Genomic DNA, 16,586 nt, shown 5'->3' on the forward strand with positions numbered 1-16,586 from the left:
TACATTCAATTTGTATATGTAATTATATTCAATAATGTCAATATGTCTGGATTATGTACTACATTATCAAATTTGTATTACATGCCAGTACAATATGAAGGAATTGTTGGCAAAACAGCTAAATATGTAACAAATATTGCATCCCTAGTGATATCCTTTTATGAAAACTTTTCTAGTTTGCCAATCTAGATAGTATTTTAAACAATTACTTATACTTTTAACAAGAAATTGATAACATACTTTTTCAAGAAGTAAGTTTTCTATTGTAATAACAAAGGGAAAAACTAAACTTAAATTAATAGAAAATGTAATAAGTAATTATCCAAACTTTTTGTATTATTATAATTATTTTTACATAAAGTAAATATAAAAGGTAGAGTTTAGATGGTCTTTATCAACCTATTAAAATTAAAATTTCAGAACTGTACAGTAAAATCACCAAAAGAAATGGAATGTGAAAGTCCCTCAATACCTTATGTTGTGAAGGATAACGAAGTTTTGGAACTAGATTATGGATTTGAAATGGATAATGTGGAAGAAGTAAAAAATATGAGTAGCAAAATTGGATTTCATAAATTCCAAATATATCCTGATCCTACATATTTATCATTTGATGACAAAAACTGTATAAAGAATTTTAGAAGTGATTATTTAACAATCCTTGTAAGTTTTAATTTGAAAATTACTTTGAAATGACAAATATTTTACACCGGTTTTTATAAATTATCTTATTTTTAATTATAGGGTAAAAATCTAGATTATGCTTCTGAAATGGATATTTTTGTGCGTATAGGCACCGAACACTGTGTTATTACTTCCATTTCACGATCACAATTGACATGCCGACCACCAGCTTCTCAGCCTTCAGCGATGATATTACCGGGTGCATTCTATAAGGGAAACCTTCCTGAAGTCATAGTAATTTTCTTTTGGTTTTTAAAATATACGTGTAGTTTTTATGCAATAAAAAGAATTTTGTAAACATGAATCTATATAAAATATAATTAAAACTCGAAAACAAGCACTCAAAAGATTATAAGAATCAAAAATGTGTCCAGATAAAACATGTTTTGAAGCATTTGATTGGCAAATGTTCTTTAAATACTGTACGTTGCATTTTTCACAGAATTTCATTAGTAAAGCCAAGTTATATTAAATCAGATAAAACATATTTTTGAACATTTGTTAGTTCTGGAAAAGGATATTTATTAATATTACAACAGATATATGGGGATGCTCTAACAGATAGAGATGGTTTACAGGAATGCTCTATCTGTTAGAGCATCCCCATATATAAATTTTTATAAGATAGTTTATTTTATAAAACTTTAACTACAACCTCAAAAAATTGATATCGGCTACTTTCAGTGGGCAAGAAAAGTAATCAGACACTGGTAAAATTTCACGTATGAACTCAGCTTAGTTGGTTTAATCATTATTTGCATAAAACTAACATCATGATTTTTATACAATAGGATAGAACTTTTGTTGATAGATTTTAGCTGTTGGGTTTGCTTATATTGACTTATGCAGATCAAAGCTAGTTTGAATTGTTAAATGTTGATCACTTCTAAATTAGATGCAAAAAAAAAATTAATCAAACATTTTACTTTTTAAGCAGACAAACATTTATTTACTCATAAAGATATATTCTAATATTTTGCTGAACCTCCCCGGGCCTTTATCACAAGTTCTCAGTCCTTTGGTATTGATTATACCAACTTTCTAGTTGTATTTTTACTGAGGCTGTTTTAGATCTCTAATAACGCCTCTTTCATATCTTATTTCTTCTTAAATCTTTTGTCTTTGAGCTGTTTGTCTAAAACAGTTCGTAGATGCTCAAAGGGATTTAATCAGGACTCTGCAAAGACCATTCCAGAAGGTTGACTTGTATTTTAACAAAAAAAGAAAATTTTTCGCAATGCGGAAATGTGCTTTGAGTCGTTATCCTGCTGAAAGATGAAGTCATCAGCCAAGTCCACTTTTACAGCAGAAACAAAGAGATTTTTGTTAAGAACGTACATTGACAATACTTCAATAAATTCAAGCTTCCTCAACATCCTTGGCTACCACGGAACCACAAAACATAACGTTACAACCACCATATTTCGTGGTATCACGCATTCATGCCAGCTTGAACTCTTTCCTGGGCCTTTTCCAAACTTTCTGCCATCCGTCCGAGCATAAGTTTAAATTTGGACTCGTCGGACCATAAAATTTTTTCCCAGAAAGCGTCGGACATATTGACGTGCTTTTTTTGCAAATGCCGATCGACTCGTCATGTACGCTTGCTCAAGAAAGAATTTTTCCTCGTGAAACTCCTAAATCCAGCTTCCTGAATGCGATTTCGAACTGTGGAGTCACCTCGATCTTCAGATAGAAAACTATCATTATTTTTCTAACCTTTTCAACGATGTCTCGATTATAGGTGCTAGTGGTCTTCCATTTTCGGCCGCGCCCAGGCAAATCAATGACTGAACCGGTAATTTTATGTTTTTTAACAATGGAGAAAAGGTCGAACTGAAATCGCAGTCAATTTTTCGATACGATGGTAGGAATGGGCGGTTAAATGAAGATCGATGATTAAGTATCTTTGGTCAATGCTAACCTCTGATTTTTGAAAGTACAAATCATGAAAGCATGTAAATAATCTTGTATGAAACTGAATAGATATTTGGAATTTTGCCAGTGTCCTATTGGGCTGCAATTTGGAAAAATTGTAGACCTAAAAATTCCCATTGTCGTCCTGCTGTCTGCTTGTCTTTGCTTAATTTCGAGAACGGTGTTAGATAAATTAAATTTAAGACCAGATATGGAGAGCTTAGACACAGGAGACTTCAATTAACTGTCCAATGTAAACCGAAAGTCACGTAATTTAAAAAAAATTTCCTTTGAAAGGCGTTAGATGACCGACACGACTCCTTGCTAACGGGAAAGAATGATGAACAAGAGCAAGACACTACTAATTTTAGGTGGAGAGCATATATTTTAAATTAAATAAATTAAAAATTGCAGTCTAGCATTGCGACGATTTCACAATAAATAAATATTCGTTATTATTTGTTCTTTTGCCCACTGTAAATATGTCATATCACAGCTGATTATATATATTGATTTCATGATGAATTTACGAATAGGATCAAAATATCTCTTTTTAAATGTAAGACTACGTGTATTTTTGAAATAAATAAATGCCCTGTTTCCTAAATGCGCTGCTCCGTGGCTTGCTACTCAGCCATTCTCATTGTCGACCTGACCGAACTCATGATCGATACAAAGGCTCTTCTGGTGCCCACAGAACAGAAAGAATATTTAAAAAAAAAAGTATTACCTTTATATACAGTAAAACCTTTGTAAACTGGAAGTTTATATTACCGTTTTAAATGGGTGGTTGTATTTTTTTTAAAGATAAACGTCACATACTTACGTTCGTTTATATAGCAAATCACTTTTACTATAAAAATGAACGTTTGTCGTGCTCATGTGCGTTATATCTGGAGGCAATTTTAATTTGTCCGCAAGTGGAACTTAATTTTCCGCTTTATTTGGGTTAAGTTAAAATTTAACAAAGGAAATCGCTCCGTTCCGAATTTTTTTCCATTTAGGCAGGTTTTCCTTTTTTGACATTATATTATTATATTACAATTTTCAAAAATTAATTTACATTTTAATTATGATATTTTAAAATTAGGCATTATAATTCTGTATAATTTAATTTAATTTAAAATTTATATTTTAATTTTCTTTATTAAAACTTTTTTAATAACAGATATTTGAATTTTTTTAGGTTGAAGTGGGAAGCAAGTTAAAGTTTACAATTGGATGGTTGCGATACACAGAAGACTAACGAGGATAGTATATTAGATGAATTGAACTACATTTAAAAATTTCAAAAATCATAAAATTATAAGCAATGTAAAAATGCTTACCTAAACAGAGAATAGATAACAGAAATAAATGTTTATATTTTTTAACAGTGATAAAATGTATTGTAGTTTGTATATGAAAATCCAGTTAAAAACAATAAGTTATGTTTAATTTAATTACTCGTCTTGAAAAGCTTGAGTGTTGGGATTGGTTGCTGGACTGGGCGACTGGATGCGCTCACACAATTAGAAGTAGGCTGATCCTAATACTGGGTTGTTCCTCGATTTGTACAATCGATTATAAAAGAAATCAATCAATATAATTAATCGATTTGCTGAAATTAACGATTATTTGTACCGTACTATAAAATTTTGTTTTAAAGCTATAAATATTGAATTTCTTAGATATTAAACTTCGTTCAAAAAAGCTTTCCAATTTATTTATGATTTTATAAGTTGTCTCTCCACTTGTTTTGCATCCAGGCAAGGGACGAGACAATCTCTCTCTTGCAGACCCCGCAACTGAAACACATTTTTAAATTAGTAATAAGGTATACACACAGATCCCTTTTGTAAAGAATAAAGTTCGAGAAACACTTTACGTTGTTGATAAATATGCTCGTTGACTCGAATAAGTTGGAAACTCAAGTAAAGTATATTTATTGCACTTAATTACGTTGGTTACAAATATAAGAACAAAGAAACGAACCGAATACAATGATTCAGAGCGATTCACGACATATAAAAGACTTACCACCAACTCTCTCCCTTCCCAACTCACGATCGGAATTTCACAGTTGATTGTCAAAGGTCACAGAAGGGCGGTAGCATTTCGACCCAGTAAAGTAAAATGATAACCATATGTACAACTTCGACCGCAATAGAACAAATATTAAACCATTCGCACAAAACATTGATATCTTATGCCACGATATTAGAATTTATAAATATGTACAGAAATAAGATTATTTCAATCTAACACTGACTCGAATAAAAGATGATCGGTCAACCATCGGACTGTGAAACAATTTTAAGTAAAAAATTCTAGTTAATTTCTTATAGAATGTATAAATATAATAAAACGCACGAATAATTATTTTAAATACAAATAATATTTTCAATTACAATTTCTGTCTGATGTTTTGAAATTTTCAAAATTAGATGAATGATCGATAACTCGTACATATGGCCAACACATTGAGTATGTATTGGCATGCTATTTATCAGTGAAGCATGCTGGGTTTTGACTGATAAATAGCATTTAGTCGATAACGAAAACAAAGTGCTCGTCAATTGGATGAGCCCAGAATCACGTGAATTCAATTTATAAGAATTTCGAACTATCGTTCATTTTCAACTGCGTGATCTGAAACGAACTATCACTGGAACGAAGAGAAAGTTCCCGAAAACTTAACAATTTTCTGCATTCCAGAAGAACGTGTGGTGTTAATAATAGTTATATGAGAATATTTTCACTTTCTGATGCCAGAGAACTTGGTATTTTTATTTTATGTCATAGAATTTAAAATGAGTTTCAAGCAAAAACATTTAAGTGATTTTCAGAAGACAAAATTGCGAAAAGTAGATTTAAAAAGTACCAAAACTAGACGGATTTTTCAAATCGATAACGGCTGAAAAACTTGATTTTGACAATGTACCAGACCAGATGAACGTGAAGAAAGTCGTATAGAATAGCAGAAAGTTTGGAAAGAGCGAGTACAGATACAACGCCACAGCCCATCATTTAGAAATAAAAACAACGAAAGTCCTACAGCAGTAAGTACATTTTATTGTTTTCCAATCGCGCATTGTACCCAGTCGATATTACTGATAAAAATACACGAAAGCAAATTTTAAATCTAGAATCATACAGACCGAAAGGTCCTTTTCCCTTAACATTCGATACCAAACGTTCTTTGTTTGTTAAATAATATTCATATAAAACAAAAGCAGAACACGAAATTAACAGAAATGACTGTTATCCCTCAAACTAAATATTGCGTACTGTGAATCCTGTTGGTTTTTTCGGATAGAAACAATAAAAATTATTACCGGTACAATTCTTTAACGAAAGGAATAAATGACTGGCAATCAGCTAGTTAAAAACAAACGAAAGTGAAATGAAATTACATTTATTAGTAGGCCTATATATATAATGTCTGCTCGTGTGGGCCGGACTCCTCGCTCTGCTCGCCTGTAGACTTAAATTTCACATTGTATATCTCCGGCGACAGGTCAAATTTTAAAACTCTGTTTGCGTCACGACTTAGATCGAAATGGATTCTATGTGTATGCAAAAAATTATTTAAATCGGTTAAACGGTTTCGGAGAAGTTAATGAATAATATTTAAAATATACTTTGTCAATATCGTTAATGAATATACCAACCTTCGGCATAAACATGGTCGAAAAAGTTGATAACAGATTATTCAATTATAATTTATCTATCTATGGAATGTGCTGCCCCTCTGGCTATAACTCCGAAAGTGCTTGGTGCTAGCATCCGACAATCCGGCCGAAGATTTTGACTGCTTGGCTTTACGTGAGAGCAGAAAAATAATGCCTTCCGGGAGGTCTTGTAAGAGTAACTGGCCCCTATTCAGGAGTTACAGACGTCGAGAAAACCCGGAAAACTCCAGGTGGCCAGCCCATCCTGGCGAGGTGCGAACCCACGACCAAGCTCACACAGCCGATTGCAGAGACCGAGTTTACGTTAAACGACGTTTAACAGCCGAACGGCATATAGACGTTGGCTGGATGAACCGCGGTTTAAAATGTGTTGCAAAGACGACGGTCGTCTATTTCTGAACGCCATCTAAACGAATCTCGGCAAAACGTTGGCCTTACTTTCTTTCCTGTTACTTCCCTCTCCTCGGGTGTCGTTTAACCAATCAGGTCATTCATTTATGACGTCAGAAAAATGGCGACGAACAACGTGTTCAAATCATGCCGGAATTTTTCCGAAGCATAAAAGTGTCCTCGCGGAAGTTATAAAAAATTATCCTGCAGTTAAAGAAAAAGGTTATTCGGGGGATGAAAAATATTGCGTGGGAGATAATACAGAACGAATTTTCTTTGTCGTTTCCTTGTCGGTATGCTCGCAGCAAGATGTTATTCCGAATAAGATCTTGCTGAGAGCTTGTTTGACGAATAACTTGTTCGTTAAACAAGACTTCATTCTTATTGTAAACGTCTGTATCACTACACAAAAACTTTTTAAATTTATTTAATGGTAGTTTGATAAATATCTGCACACAGTAGAGACATAAACTCCGATAAGATCACCGGCTACCCTCTGGAAGCTTCCGGTGGCATAAAATGGTAATTTCGTCGTTAATACGAACAAATCCAGATTTAGAAAATCTATACCGAATTCGAAATTCGTCTTCGGAACAGATTTCTAAAGGATTATTCCTATCTCATATTTTCCTTTCTGTCTTCGTAATTGTCAAGATGAATAATTTTCTTGATTCGTCTCGTTTACGAGATTTATTAAATGAACAATATCCATTATAACAAACTTTGCGGCCAACAAATGAATACGGCGACTTCTACTCAAATAAAATGGTGTCTAAACCCGCTATCAAAGGAGTCTAGAAAGTAGGTCAAATGACTTGCTTGTAATCGCTGTTTAAACTGGGGCAAGTGAGAAACGCCGTCTCTGCAATGAAATTTTTTCTGAACCGCGGTCTACACGATCTCTAAATTGCCGCCGGCGTTTAAACGTTGTTTCTGCAATCGGCTGACAGCGTTCAGGGAACGGAACCGCGTAGCTACTAGTGGGCCCAAAATCAACACAGAAGCAAATGACAAAAGCTTCTCCCTCTGCAGAAATAAATATTAGTAAAGATAAAAATTTCAAAGTAATATGAAAGTATATATTTTATGAAGATATGACTATTAATAATAATTTAAAATTAACAATAAATTAGAATTAAAATAATAACGTAAGCAAAATAAAAATCAATAATAAATATTTCCCCCAATTTTCGCTTTGTTCGTTGTAACGTCTAACACGAAAGAGGTTAATATATTTGATTTCAAGTATCTTGGCTCTATGCATGGTTCTGTTACAAAATGGATTCTGTAGATGCTCTTGATCAGCGTCGGATTGACAACAAATTTCGACCCGAAAATATATACAAAATATAAGAAAATATAACCAAGGCTGTTTGAAGGAGATTCAGTTATAAATTATAGTGTGTGTGTGTATATATATACATAGTATCACAGCCACTTCAATTGCCAGTCCAAATTACAATGTGGTGTTTCTATATCCGGGATGAGAATTTACGTGTTTGATACGATGAACAAATGGCCGAGCGCTCCACTGCTCTAGGGAACCTAGAATCAAGTACGGACGGGTCGACAAACTAAGGATTTTTTGGGTGGTAGTCCGTTCCCATATGATGGTACCGCTCCTCACCATCCTGCTGCCCATTGTGGGCCTGGTCCAAAACAAAGTAAGCTTACAAAAAAATCCTTTTAGCGACCACTGGGCGGAAAAACTTAAAAATGGATGTTGAATTTTGGGAAGTGTTTGTTATGTGATGGTGTTGTTTACATCGATGACGTGTGATATGTAAACGAATGAATATGACGAACAAATAGTTAATGATTCAACTGTAAATGTTACCGTGAGAGGTGTTTGTACAGATGTGTTAAGAAATGAAGAAAGTAGAATCTTTTACCAATGAAATCCATGCTGATTGATCCACTGCTAAATATCCAGCAATCTTGAACGAATTTCGTGTCACTGACGTGAGTGTATCAACAAGCCATGGATGTGAGTCTCCGGGTGCTTCATCAGAACAATCAGGCAAACTCTTCATTTTCTTCATTATCTTCGATACGTATTGCAAGAGCTTTATCTAGCGATTATTTCCAAATCTATCGTTTGGAATTTCGCAAGGCTATAAACTTTCAATTGCTACAACAGTTGAGTTCCCGGGTCCCACGTTAGGTCCAGTCGTGTTCCGGGGCACTCAACCGTTGTACTAATAGAAAGTCCATAGCCTTGCGAAAGTCCAAACGATAGACTCGGAAATAATTGCCAAGTAAAACTCTCACAATACGGAAAAAATCTTCTTCATTGTCTTCCGATAAATATTGTTTCTTTAACAATGCAGATCGAAACAATGAATATGCTTATTTATTAAATTTTTTATGTGAAATATTTTAAGTGACTTTTGTGAATTAATAATTTTATTTTTTGTTTCGAAATTACTGTCATATTATACAGCATTTAAATAATTGTGTTCGTTTTTTTATCTTTGTACAATAGCAAATAGTTGTTAGTTGTAATAGTAGAATTTTAAGACAGAAAACTATTAATATCGGAACATTCCTACGGACATTCCCTCACAGATATTCAAATCAGATGTCTTTTTATTTTAATTTTTTGAGGTATTCAATAGAAAAAACTGACTTTTTACATTACATTTATGGGGTTATTGTAAGCATTAGAAAAATAAAATGTTGCGTTTGTAGTGTAATTTATTTAAAATTAAAATTTATTGAAAAAACTTTTCTTAATTTTTGTTTAGTAATGACATTTCATATCTACAGAAACACAAGACTAAACCGTAATTTACACATTGCTACTATTCTGATTGTTTTATTTCGGTATATATCCGGTCTAAACACCTTAATTTTCTAGGAATTATCGATCTACAGATGTTGTAATTACTAGCCAATTAACAACTTTATTTTACCCAGAATGCATTTTAGGAATTTCAATATTTCTTTCTTCCGTGTTAACTTAACAAGGCACAAAAGTTTTTTTCGATGCAGTAGTAAATATACAATAACTATACAATTTATTATCGGTATTAAATGTTATTGGTATTAATGGTAGTTATTTGGATTCTTATTAGTAGGTGGAGTTCAGCCATGTGATTCATTATCAATGATACAATTTTTTACGGAGGAAATGATCGAAGCCGTACAAACTCGTTCAAATAAAAGCCGAGATGAGGACATTAAAGGCTTCATCTTAACTTATGGACAGAAAAACGAGAAGATGAAAAGGAAGTGAAGCATTGGCATGTTAGATGACTAGAATGGAAAGGCGTAAAAATCGCCTATCATAGATGCAACAAAGCTTGCGCAGTCAAAATGGGATTTTATGATTGTTGATCAAACATTACCGCAACTCTCAGCAGGAATGTCCGGAATTAATGGTTATTCCAAAAAACAAACATTAGGAATTATGTTATGCGACAGTCCCATTAAATTATTTTTCGATATCTACATCTATACTGTATCTAATTGTTCGATACTGTATCTAATTATTTAATTTATTTGAGATTCGAGGCATTTCAACAATAAGATATTAAAATGATAAAATGTTATCTATGGTAGCGAAGACGGCGACGGGGAAATTCTTTTTCTACCCTACGTCCGACGTGGCCGCGTTTTCTGTAACCTCGAAACGGAGAAGCGAGATTATCGGAGGAGATTCAATAAATAAATAAAATAAAGGAGATTCAATCTCCTCCGATAATCTCGAACGAGGATTTTATCAAGTAATGAAATCCGTAGAGGGCGCTTTGACGTGAATGATCGGCAATTATGCAATTTTTTTCCCCGAAAGTGGAGAAGACGTGTTGTGCGAAAAGATTATTTTGACGTTTGGAATTTTTCTATTATAAGATAATTAATAATAATAATAATAATTTTCCTTTTGAATTTAAGCGATTGGAATTTATTTATTGAAAAATTGGCTAAGCGATTTTTGCGTTTTTTGGAAAGATATTCCACAAGTTAGTCGTGTCGAATTGCGATATTGAATCGGACGAATTTTGGAAAGAGTGTACTGGGCGACGATTTTATCAGTTAATCGAAGCAGAGTCTTCTGAACTAGGATTAGACAAAAGAATTAATGGCGGACTGAAATTTGCCGTAAAACTGGGCCTCCAACACACCGAGGAAGTTTGCCAGAAATGTGGCCAAACATGAAAATTGAGTTATCGCAGCGACCGGAAATCATGCGTGATGCGTTGCCGAAAATGCTGGCGGAATAGTTCGGCTTTCGAAGGAACGTTCAAAGGGAAATGTGGCAATATGTCACGGGCGAATATTTTGACATTCATATGGCACTATATTGGTTTAGAGTGCACAGCGCCGGATTAAGCCTCTAGCGGGCCCTAGACAAAATTTAAATTGGGGCCCCATTTAAATAAGTTGCATCTAAACAAATCTTATATAAAGTGACATTAGCGTAGCTAGTATGGGTGACACCCGGTGGGGATATCGTGGTGTCACTCATAACTTTTTAACTTTTTTATAAAACACTATTGAATTGTAATATCTTCGCACTCGAGCAACTTGAACGCTATATCGAATCTGCGATGTCGCGACGTATAAGTTTAGATTTAGAAAATAAATCACAACCATACATCAGTACTACCACGAGAGGCGGCCCTAGGAATATTTCTAGATGGTGCGAGAGATCTCGTGGCGCACATTACTTCTGACGCACGGGTGGCTGTTGACCTTTTTTTTTTTAGATAATGGCTAGTCGAGCGGAGCTTAGTAGGTATTGTTAAATACAGCCTTTTCTGTCCTATCCAATTTCTTAAATAATTTTTAACTCGTTTTGAAACAGAGAAATCTTCTGCACTGAAGCCGGGCCCCTCCGAATTACGGGCCCTAGACATTTGTCTACTTTGCCTATTCGATAATCCGGCCCTGAGAGTGCACGACGAGTAATTCGGCAATTTCCTCGGGTATTTCTAAAAAGGCAGGCACAGACTAGTCGAACCACATACGTTTCGTTATGTTAGTGTCTTTACATAATTTGACATCGTTTAAAATAGGTGTTGGCAAAACGGTGGAAATAGATAAAACAGTGATATGTAAACGTAAATATGGGAAAGGACGAAACATGAAAAGTACTAAATGGGTCGTTGGAGGTATATGCCGGGAAAACAAGACATTTCCTTTATATGCCAGGTTAATGAGAGATCTGAAATAACTCTGAATTGGATAATATCGAAATACGTGAGAATTCCGGCAGCATAGTATTCACATACGAATGGAAGGGATATAACCACATAGACGACTTAGAAGGTAGAAGGGAAAAAGCTCAGTAACAAAGTAAGTTATCCTGTTTTTTATTTGTATTTATTATTATTATTTTTATGTTTTTTTGTGATGGCGACCGGAAACGCGGCCACGTCGAACGTAGGGTAGAAATAATCTCCTCGTCGCCGTCTAGAATGTAGGGTAGAAAAAAATTCCCTGTCGCCGTCTTCCCTATCATAAGTAACATTAACCCAATTTAATAAACTATAATATTATATAATATTATATTTTATTAAATTGTATTAATTTAATAATTGGGTGTACTATAGATTACTCCTTATGGAATTTCAGGACTTTGATTATATATTTGAACTCAGGGGACCGAGACGAGCTCAACGGTACCCTATTTTTGGACCGGAGACGAAAAATAAAAAAGTTATCACACTTTTTAAGTTACCATACTTTTTAATGCTCTCATGAAGACTGCACCATAGTTGCTAGTACTGCCATCTTGCGGTAAAGTCTGCAAACCATAATGTCGGACTACGGTCATCTCCAGTAGGGTTAAACACGCGATACGAGAGCGGAGAGAGCGACGCGACTTCCGATCATCGCGCGATCGCCATTTTGGTTAATGTTAATTATGGCAACGAACATGGCGGCCCGACTGACCTCTCGTATGGGCGCCACCACACGCCGCCATGTGCTAAACTAGTGATCGATTCACGGTAGTTCTTGAACAAAGTAAAAAAAGGGGGGAAACGTCTACTAAAGGCAATTTTAACGGCAAGCGACGGGACTCCCGCGATAGCGAGGCCGACTTAGCGGAGAGCGACGCGACTCCCTATCATCGCGCGATCGCCGAAAAAAGTATGATAACTTTTTTATTTTTCGTCTCCGGTCCAAAAGTAGAGTATCGTTGAACTCGTCTCGGTCCTTTGAGTTCAGATATATACCCAAACACACGAAATTCCATAGGGAGTAATCTATAGTATACCCTAATAATTTAATAATATTAAATTGTATTTAATATTATTAATATTAATAATATTATATTTAACAATATAATAATACTATAATATTATATAATAATAAAACAACTTAATTCTTTAAGTACGGAGTACTAATAATAATTACTACACAGTATGTAAACTGTATTGACAAAATGTATGCGAGTTTAGTTTCATAACAAATACATAATAATAAATAATAAAAAACTTCAAAATTGTTGTTTTCTCGCTTTTTCGTTTGCAAATCGGTCGATCACTTTTTCCAGATCAAGTTGACAAGCTATTGTTTTTTCAATTGATATAGCCAAAGAACTAAGACAGTGTTATGACACGCTGCTTCTTAAATAAGTTTTGATTAATTATTATATGCAAACATTTTTTTACAAATGTTTTTACAAGTTTTTATTTTCGCCCTTTCTAATTTGGCGCCCTCGTGAATCGTGTTCCTGGAGCAATTAGCTCCAACTGCTCCACGGTAGCTACGCCGCTGTTTACATGTTCTTTTATTGATAAATCGGGCCAGTTTTTACGGAATAATTTTAAAAAGACATTCCTAATAAGGGAATTAATATGAGGTGGCATTACTTGTAAAAACTTAAAATTGTCACTTTCTCTGTTAGTACTTTGATATTGGCATAACTAATTGCGATTTATGATACAAAAATCAAATAAATTTATTTATATTATTGTAATTGTCTACTCGAACATTGCTTATTAGTAGGACTTTATACTGGTGTCTAAAAATTTGGCACAATAGCGACAGCTAAGCATCTGCTATGGAAAATCCCAGAGGAAGAAAGAGAAACAACAAGGAAAGGTATACAAGCCATTTTAAAAAACCAAAAATTAAAAAAAAGAAAACTATAGACAAAGGAAAAACCTATAAAAGATACTTAGATAACGTTAAAAATTTTTAACAGAAAATAATCTAGAATTACTTTCAAGGTGACAAAACAAAACAAACGATAGTCATGGAGTCAGAAAAGAAGAATGAAATAATTAAAGATTTAATACAAAGAGGAGGTTATAAATTACTAGCAAATGATCCTAGAAAACGTATACAAAATGGCTTAAATAAGGAATTAGAAGCTTTAAAAAACAAGATTTAATAAGAGAAGAGGAATACAGAAAAATTAAAAGTGAAAATAATCGCATACCAAAATTTAATATTAGAGTAAAAACACATAAAAATCCAATTAAGTATAGACTGTTAATAGTTGTTAAAAGTTGTGTGTACTATAATTTAGAAAAATTCTTAAAAGATAACCTTAATATGTTAGAAACTTCCGATTATAGTTTTAAAAATGTTGATATATTATTAAACAAATTAAATGATGAAAATATTATAATTAATAAATATACCAAATTGTTATCTTTAGACATAAAAAATATGTACCGTATTTTATGGACTATAAGACGCACCTTAATTTTTAAACAATTTAAAAAGACAAAAAAATACCTATAAGACGCTACGGACTATAAGACGCACCTGAATTTTGGAGGCAATTTTTCGAAGAAAAAAGTGCGTCTTATAGTCCGTAAAATACGGTATCCTAGTATAACAAAAAATAATATTGAAAAATCTTTACAGAAAATTAATGCACCAAACTGGATTATTAAATTGTGTTTGTTAGTAATGGAGAACAATCATTTCAAGTATGGCGAAAACTTTTACAGTCAAACTGAAGGGATACCAATGGGAACATGCATAGGTCCAAGAATTGCCGAAATTTTTATGATAGAAATAGATAAAAATATTAAAGACATAAAAGGAATAATATTTTATAATAGGTATGTAGACGATTGCATTATTTTATTTGATAGTAGAAAGACTAGTGAATGATTTAATTTTAAAACAGGCAAACGCAATAGAAACTAACATACAATTTGAAATTGAAAAAGAAGTAACTAACAGTATAAATTATTTAGATATAACCATGAAGAGAACTGATAATAATTTAGAATACCAAAAATTTATAAAACCTATGCAAATACCAAGGGTACTTCATTATAAATCTGACGTTCCACAAGCTATGAAATTTAATATCTTAAAAATGTATATTGATAAAATTAAAAATAGAACTAGTAAATTACAAAATCAGGATATAGAAATAGAGCAAGTAATAAAAATGATTTTACTTAATGGTTATACCGAAAAGATTTTAGAAAAATGGTTAAAATGGATTAATTGTAATAGCATAAAAACTAAAAATTTTGATAAAGATAAAAAATGTGTAAATTTATGTACGAAAAATTTTTGAGAGTGAAAAATATTTTAAAAGGGAAAGTAAATTTAATACCCGAAAAAAATAATTTATTTAAACGTTATTTATATCATAAATCCGACAAACAAATTAATTTATTGGAATAAAAAGAAATAGTTTATGCATTTAATTGTAATCGTGACCCGTCAAGAACTTATATTGGCGAAAAAACCAAAAGGAAATTAGATAATAGAATAAAAGAACACATAAGAGCAATCAAAGGAAATTATGCAAATTCTGCCGTTGCAGAACATTGTAATAATCACGGATGCCAAATTGATATAAATACGATTAAAATTAAAAAGAAAAATCTAATAATTACAAAAGGCAATTATATGAACATATAAACATAAAGAATGAAAAAAAAACAGAATAAACAATAATTTAGGGACAATAATTCACCAATCCTGGGACGCCATACTTGAAAGGTTACAAGTAAAATTAGATAAAAACTACAATAAAAGTAATTTTTGCGATTTGAAGAGAAACTATCACCAAATTCTATTGCAAAAATCGGTTCAGTTCTACACTTACATTTTACACATAAAATTACTACATGTGCTCTGTTATAAAATTTCTGTATTTGTTCCTCCTGTTGCACGAAATACAGTGGTGCCTCATATAACGTACTTAATCCGTTTCAGGTGCACGTCCGTTTTAAGGGAAAAGTCCGTTATACGAAACGCATTTCCCCATAGAAATACATGTTAAAACATCTAATTCGTTCCGCAGCATGAAATAACCGTACTGTACCATAAAAAAATGAAAATGCAGCAGTCACCAATTTTGCTGGGTAGTCAGATGTTGTGAGGAGGAGGTGAAGGAACACATTCATACAGACACACACTTTTTACACATTGCAGCGGGTCTCTTTTTATTGTTTTTTAATCGGAGTCAGATTCAGGAGAGGCTACCGGGGCTTGCAGGGTCACTCCTCTTGTTCCATCCTTTGTTTTTTGGCAGCTGGCTTCTTGAAAAACATGTCTAAGGTGGTCTGTTTCTCTCTCTTCTTCAACACCTGTTTTCCAAAATACCTACATCAAGAAGCTATTCTGGGAAGCCAAGAAGGGGAAAACATCTAAAAATAGTAGATTGCCAATGGCAACGGCAAAAGAGTGGAAAAATCATTCGCATTAACCATATTACCCCGCTGTTGGGAGAATATGGCATTTTGCCGCTTTTTGGTTTTATATTCTTTTGCGATTACATTTGCTCTGCATTTTGCAAAACTACTATCTGATATTGTAATTAAAGGTTACAAAAAGACTTTCTTGACTTTGTTTTGTTCATACATGTATATGGTCGCTCTAGTTATAATATAAAAGTAATTTGCCTACTATAAGCTTGAATTTAGTTTATATTCCCGGGCCGAAAAAAATCAGAAATTCGAACATTTTATATTATATTATTTATAAATA

At 33.1% G+C, this 16,586-nt stretch overlaps 1 protein-coding gene across 1 annotated transcript; it reads left to right on the forward strand.

Moving 5' to 3' along the window:
• Nucleotides 1-402: 402 nt before the first annotated feature.
• On the forward strand, nucleotides 403-3,985 carry LOC136972247 (plexin-B-like). Its single transcript, XM_067266801.1, has 3 exons — nucleotides 403-663; nucleotides 745-918; nucleotides 3,788-3,985. The coding sequence occupies exons 1-3, from the start codon at nucleotides 448-450 to the stop codon at nucleotides 3,845-3,847; spliced, it is 450 nt and encodes a 149-aa protein (XP_067122902.1). The 5' UTR covers nucleotides 403-447; the 3' UTR covers nucleotides 3,848-3,985.
• The last annotated feature ends 12,601 nt before the right edge of the window (nucleotides 3,986-16,586 follow it).

The sequence above is a fragment of the Centruroides vittatus genome, unplaced genomic scaffold, assembly GCF_030686945.1.
Source record: "Centruroides vittatus isolate TY-2023 unplaced genomic scaffold, ASM3068694v2 contig_2877, whole genome shotgun sequence".
NCBI lineage: Eukaryota > Metazoa > Arthropoda > Arachnida > Scorpiones > Buthidae > Centruroides > Centruroides vittatus.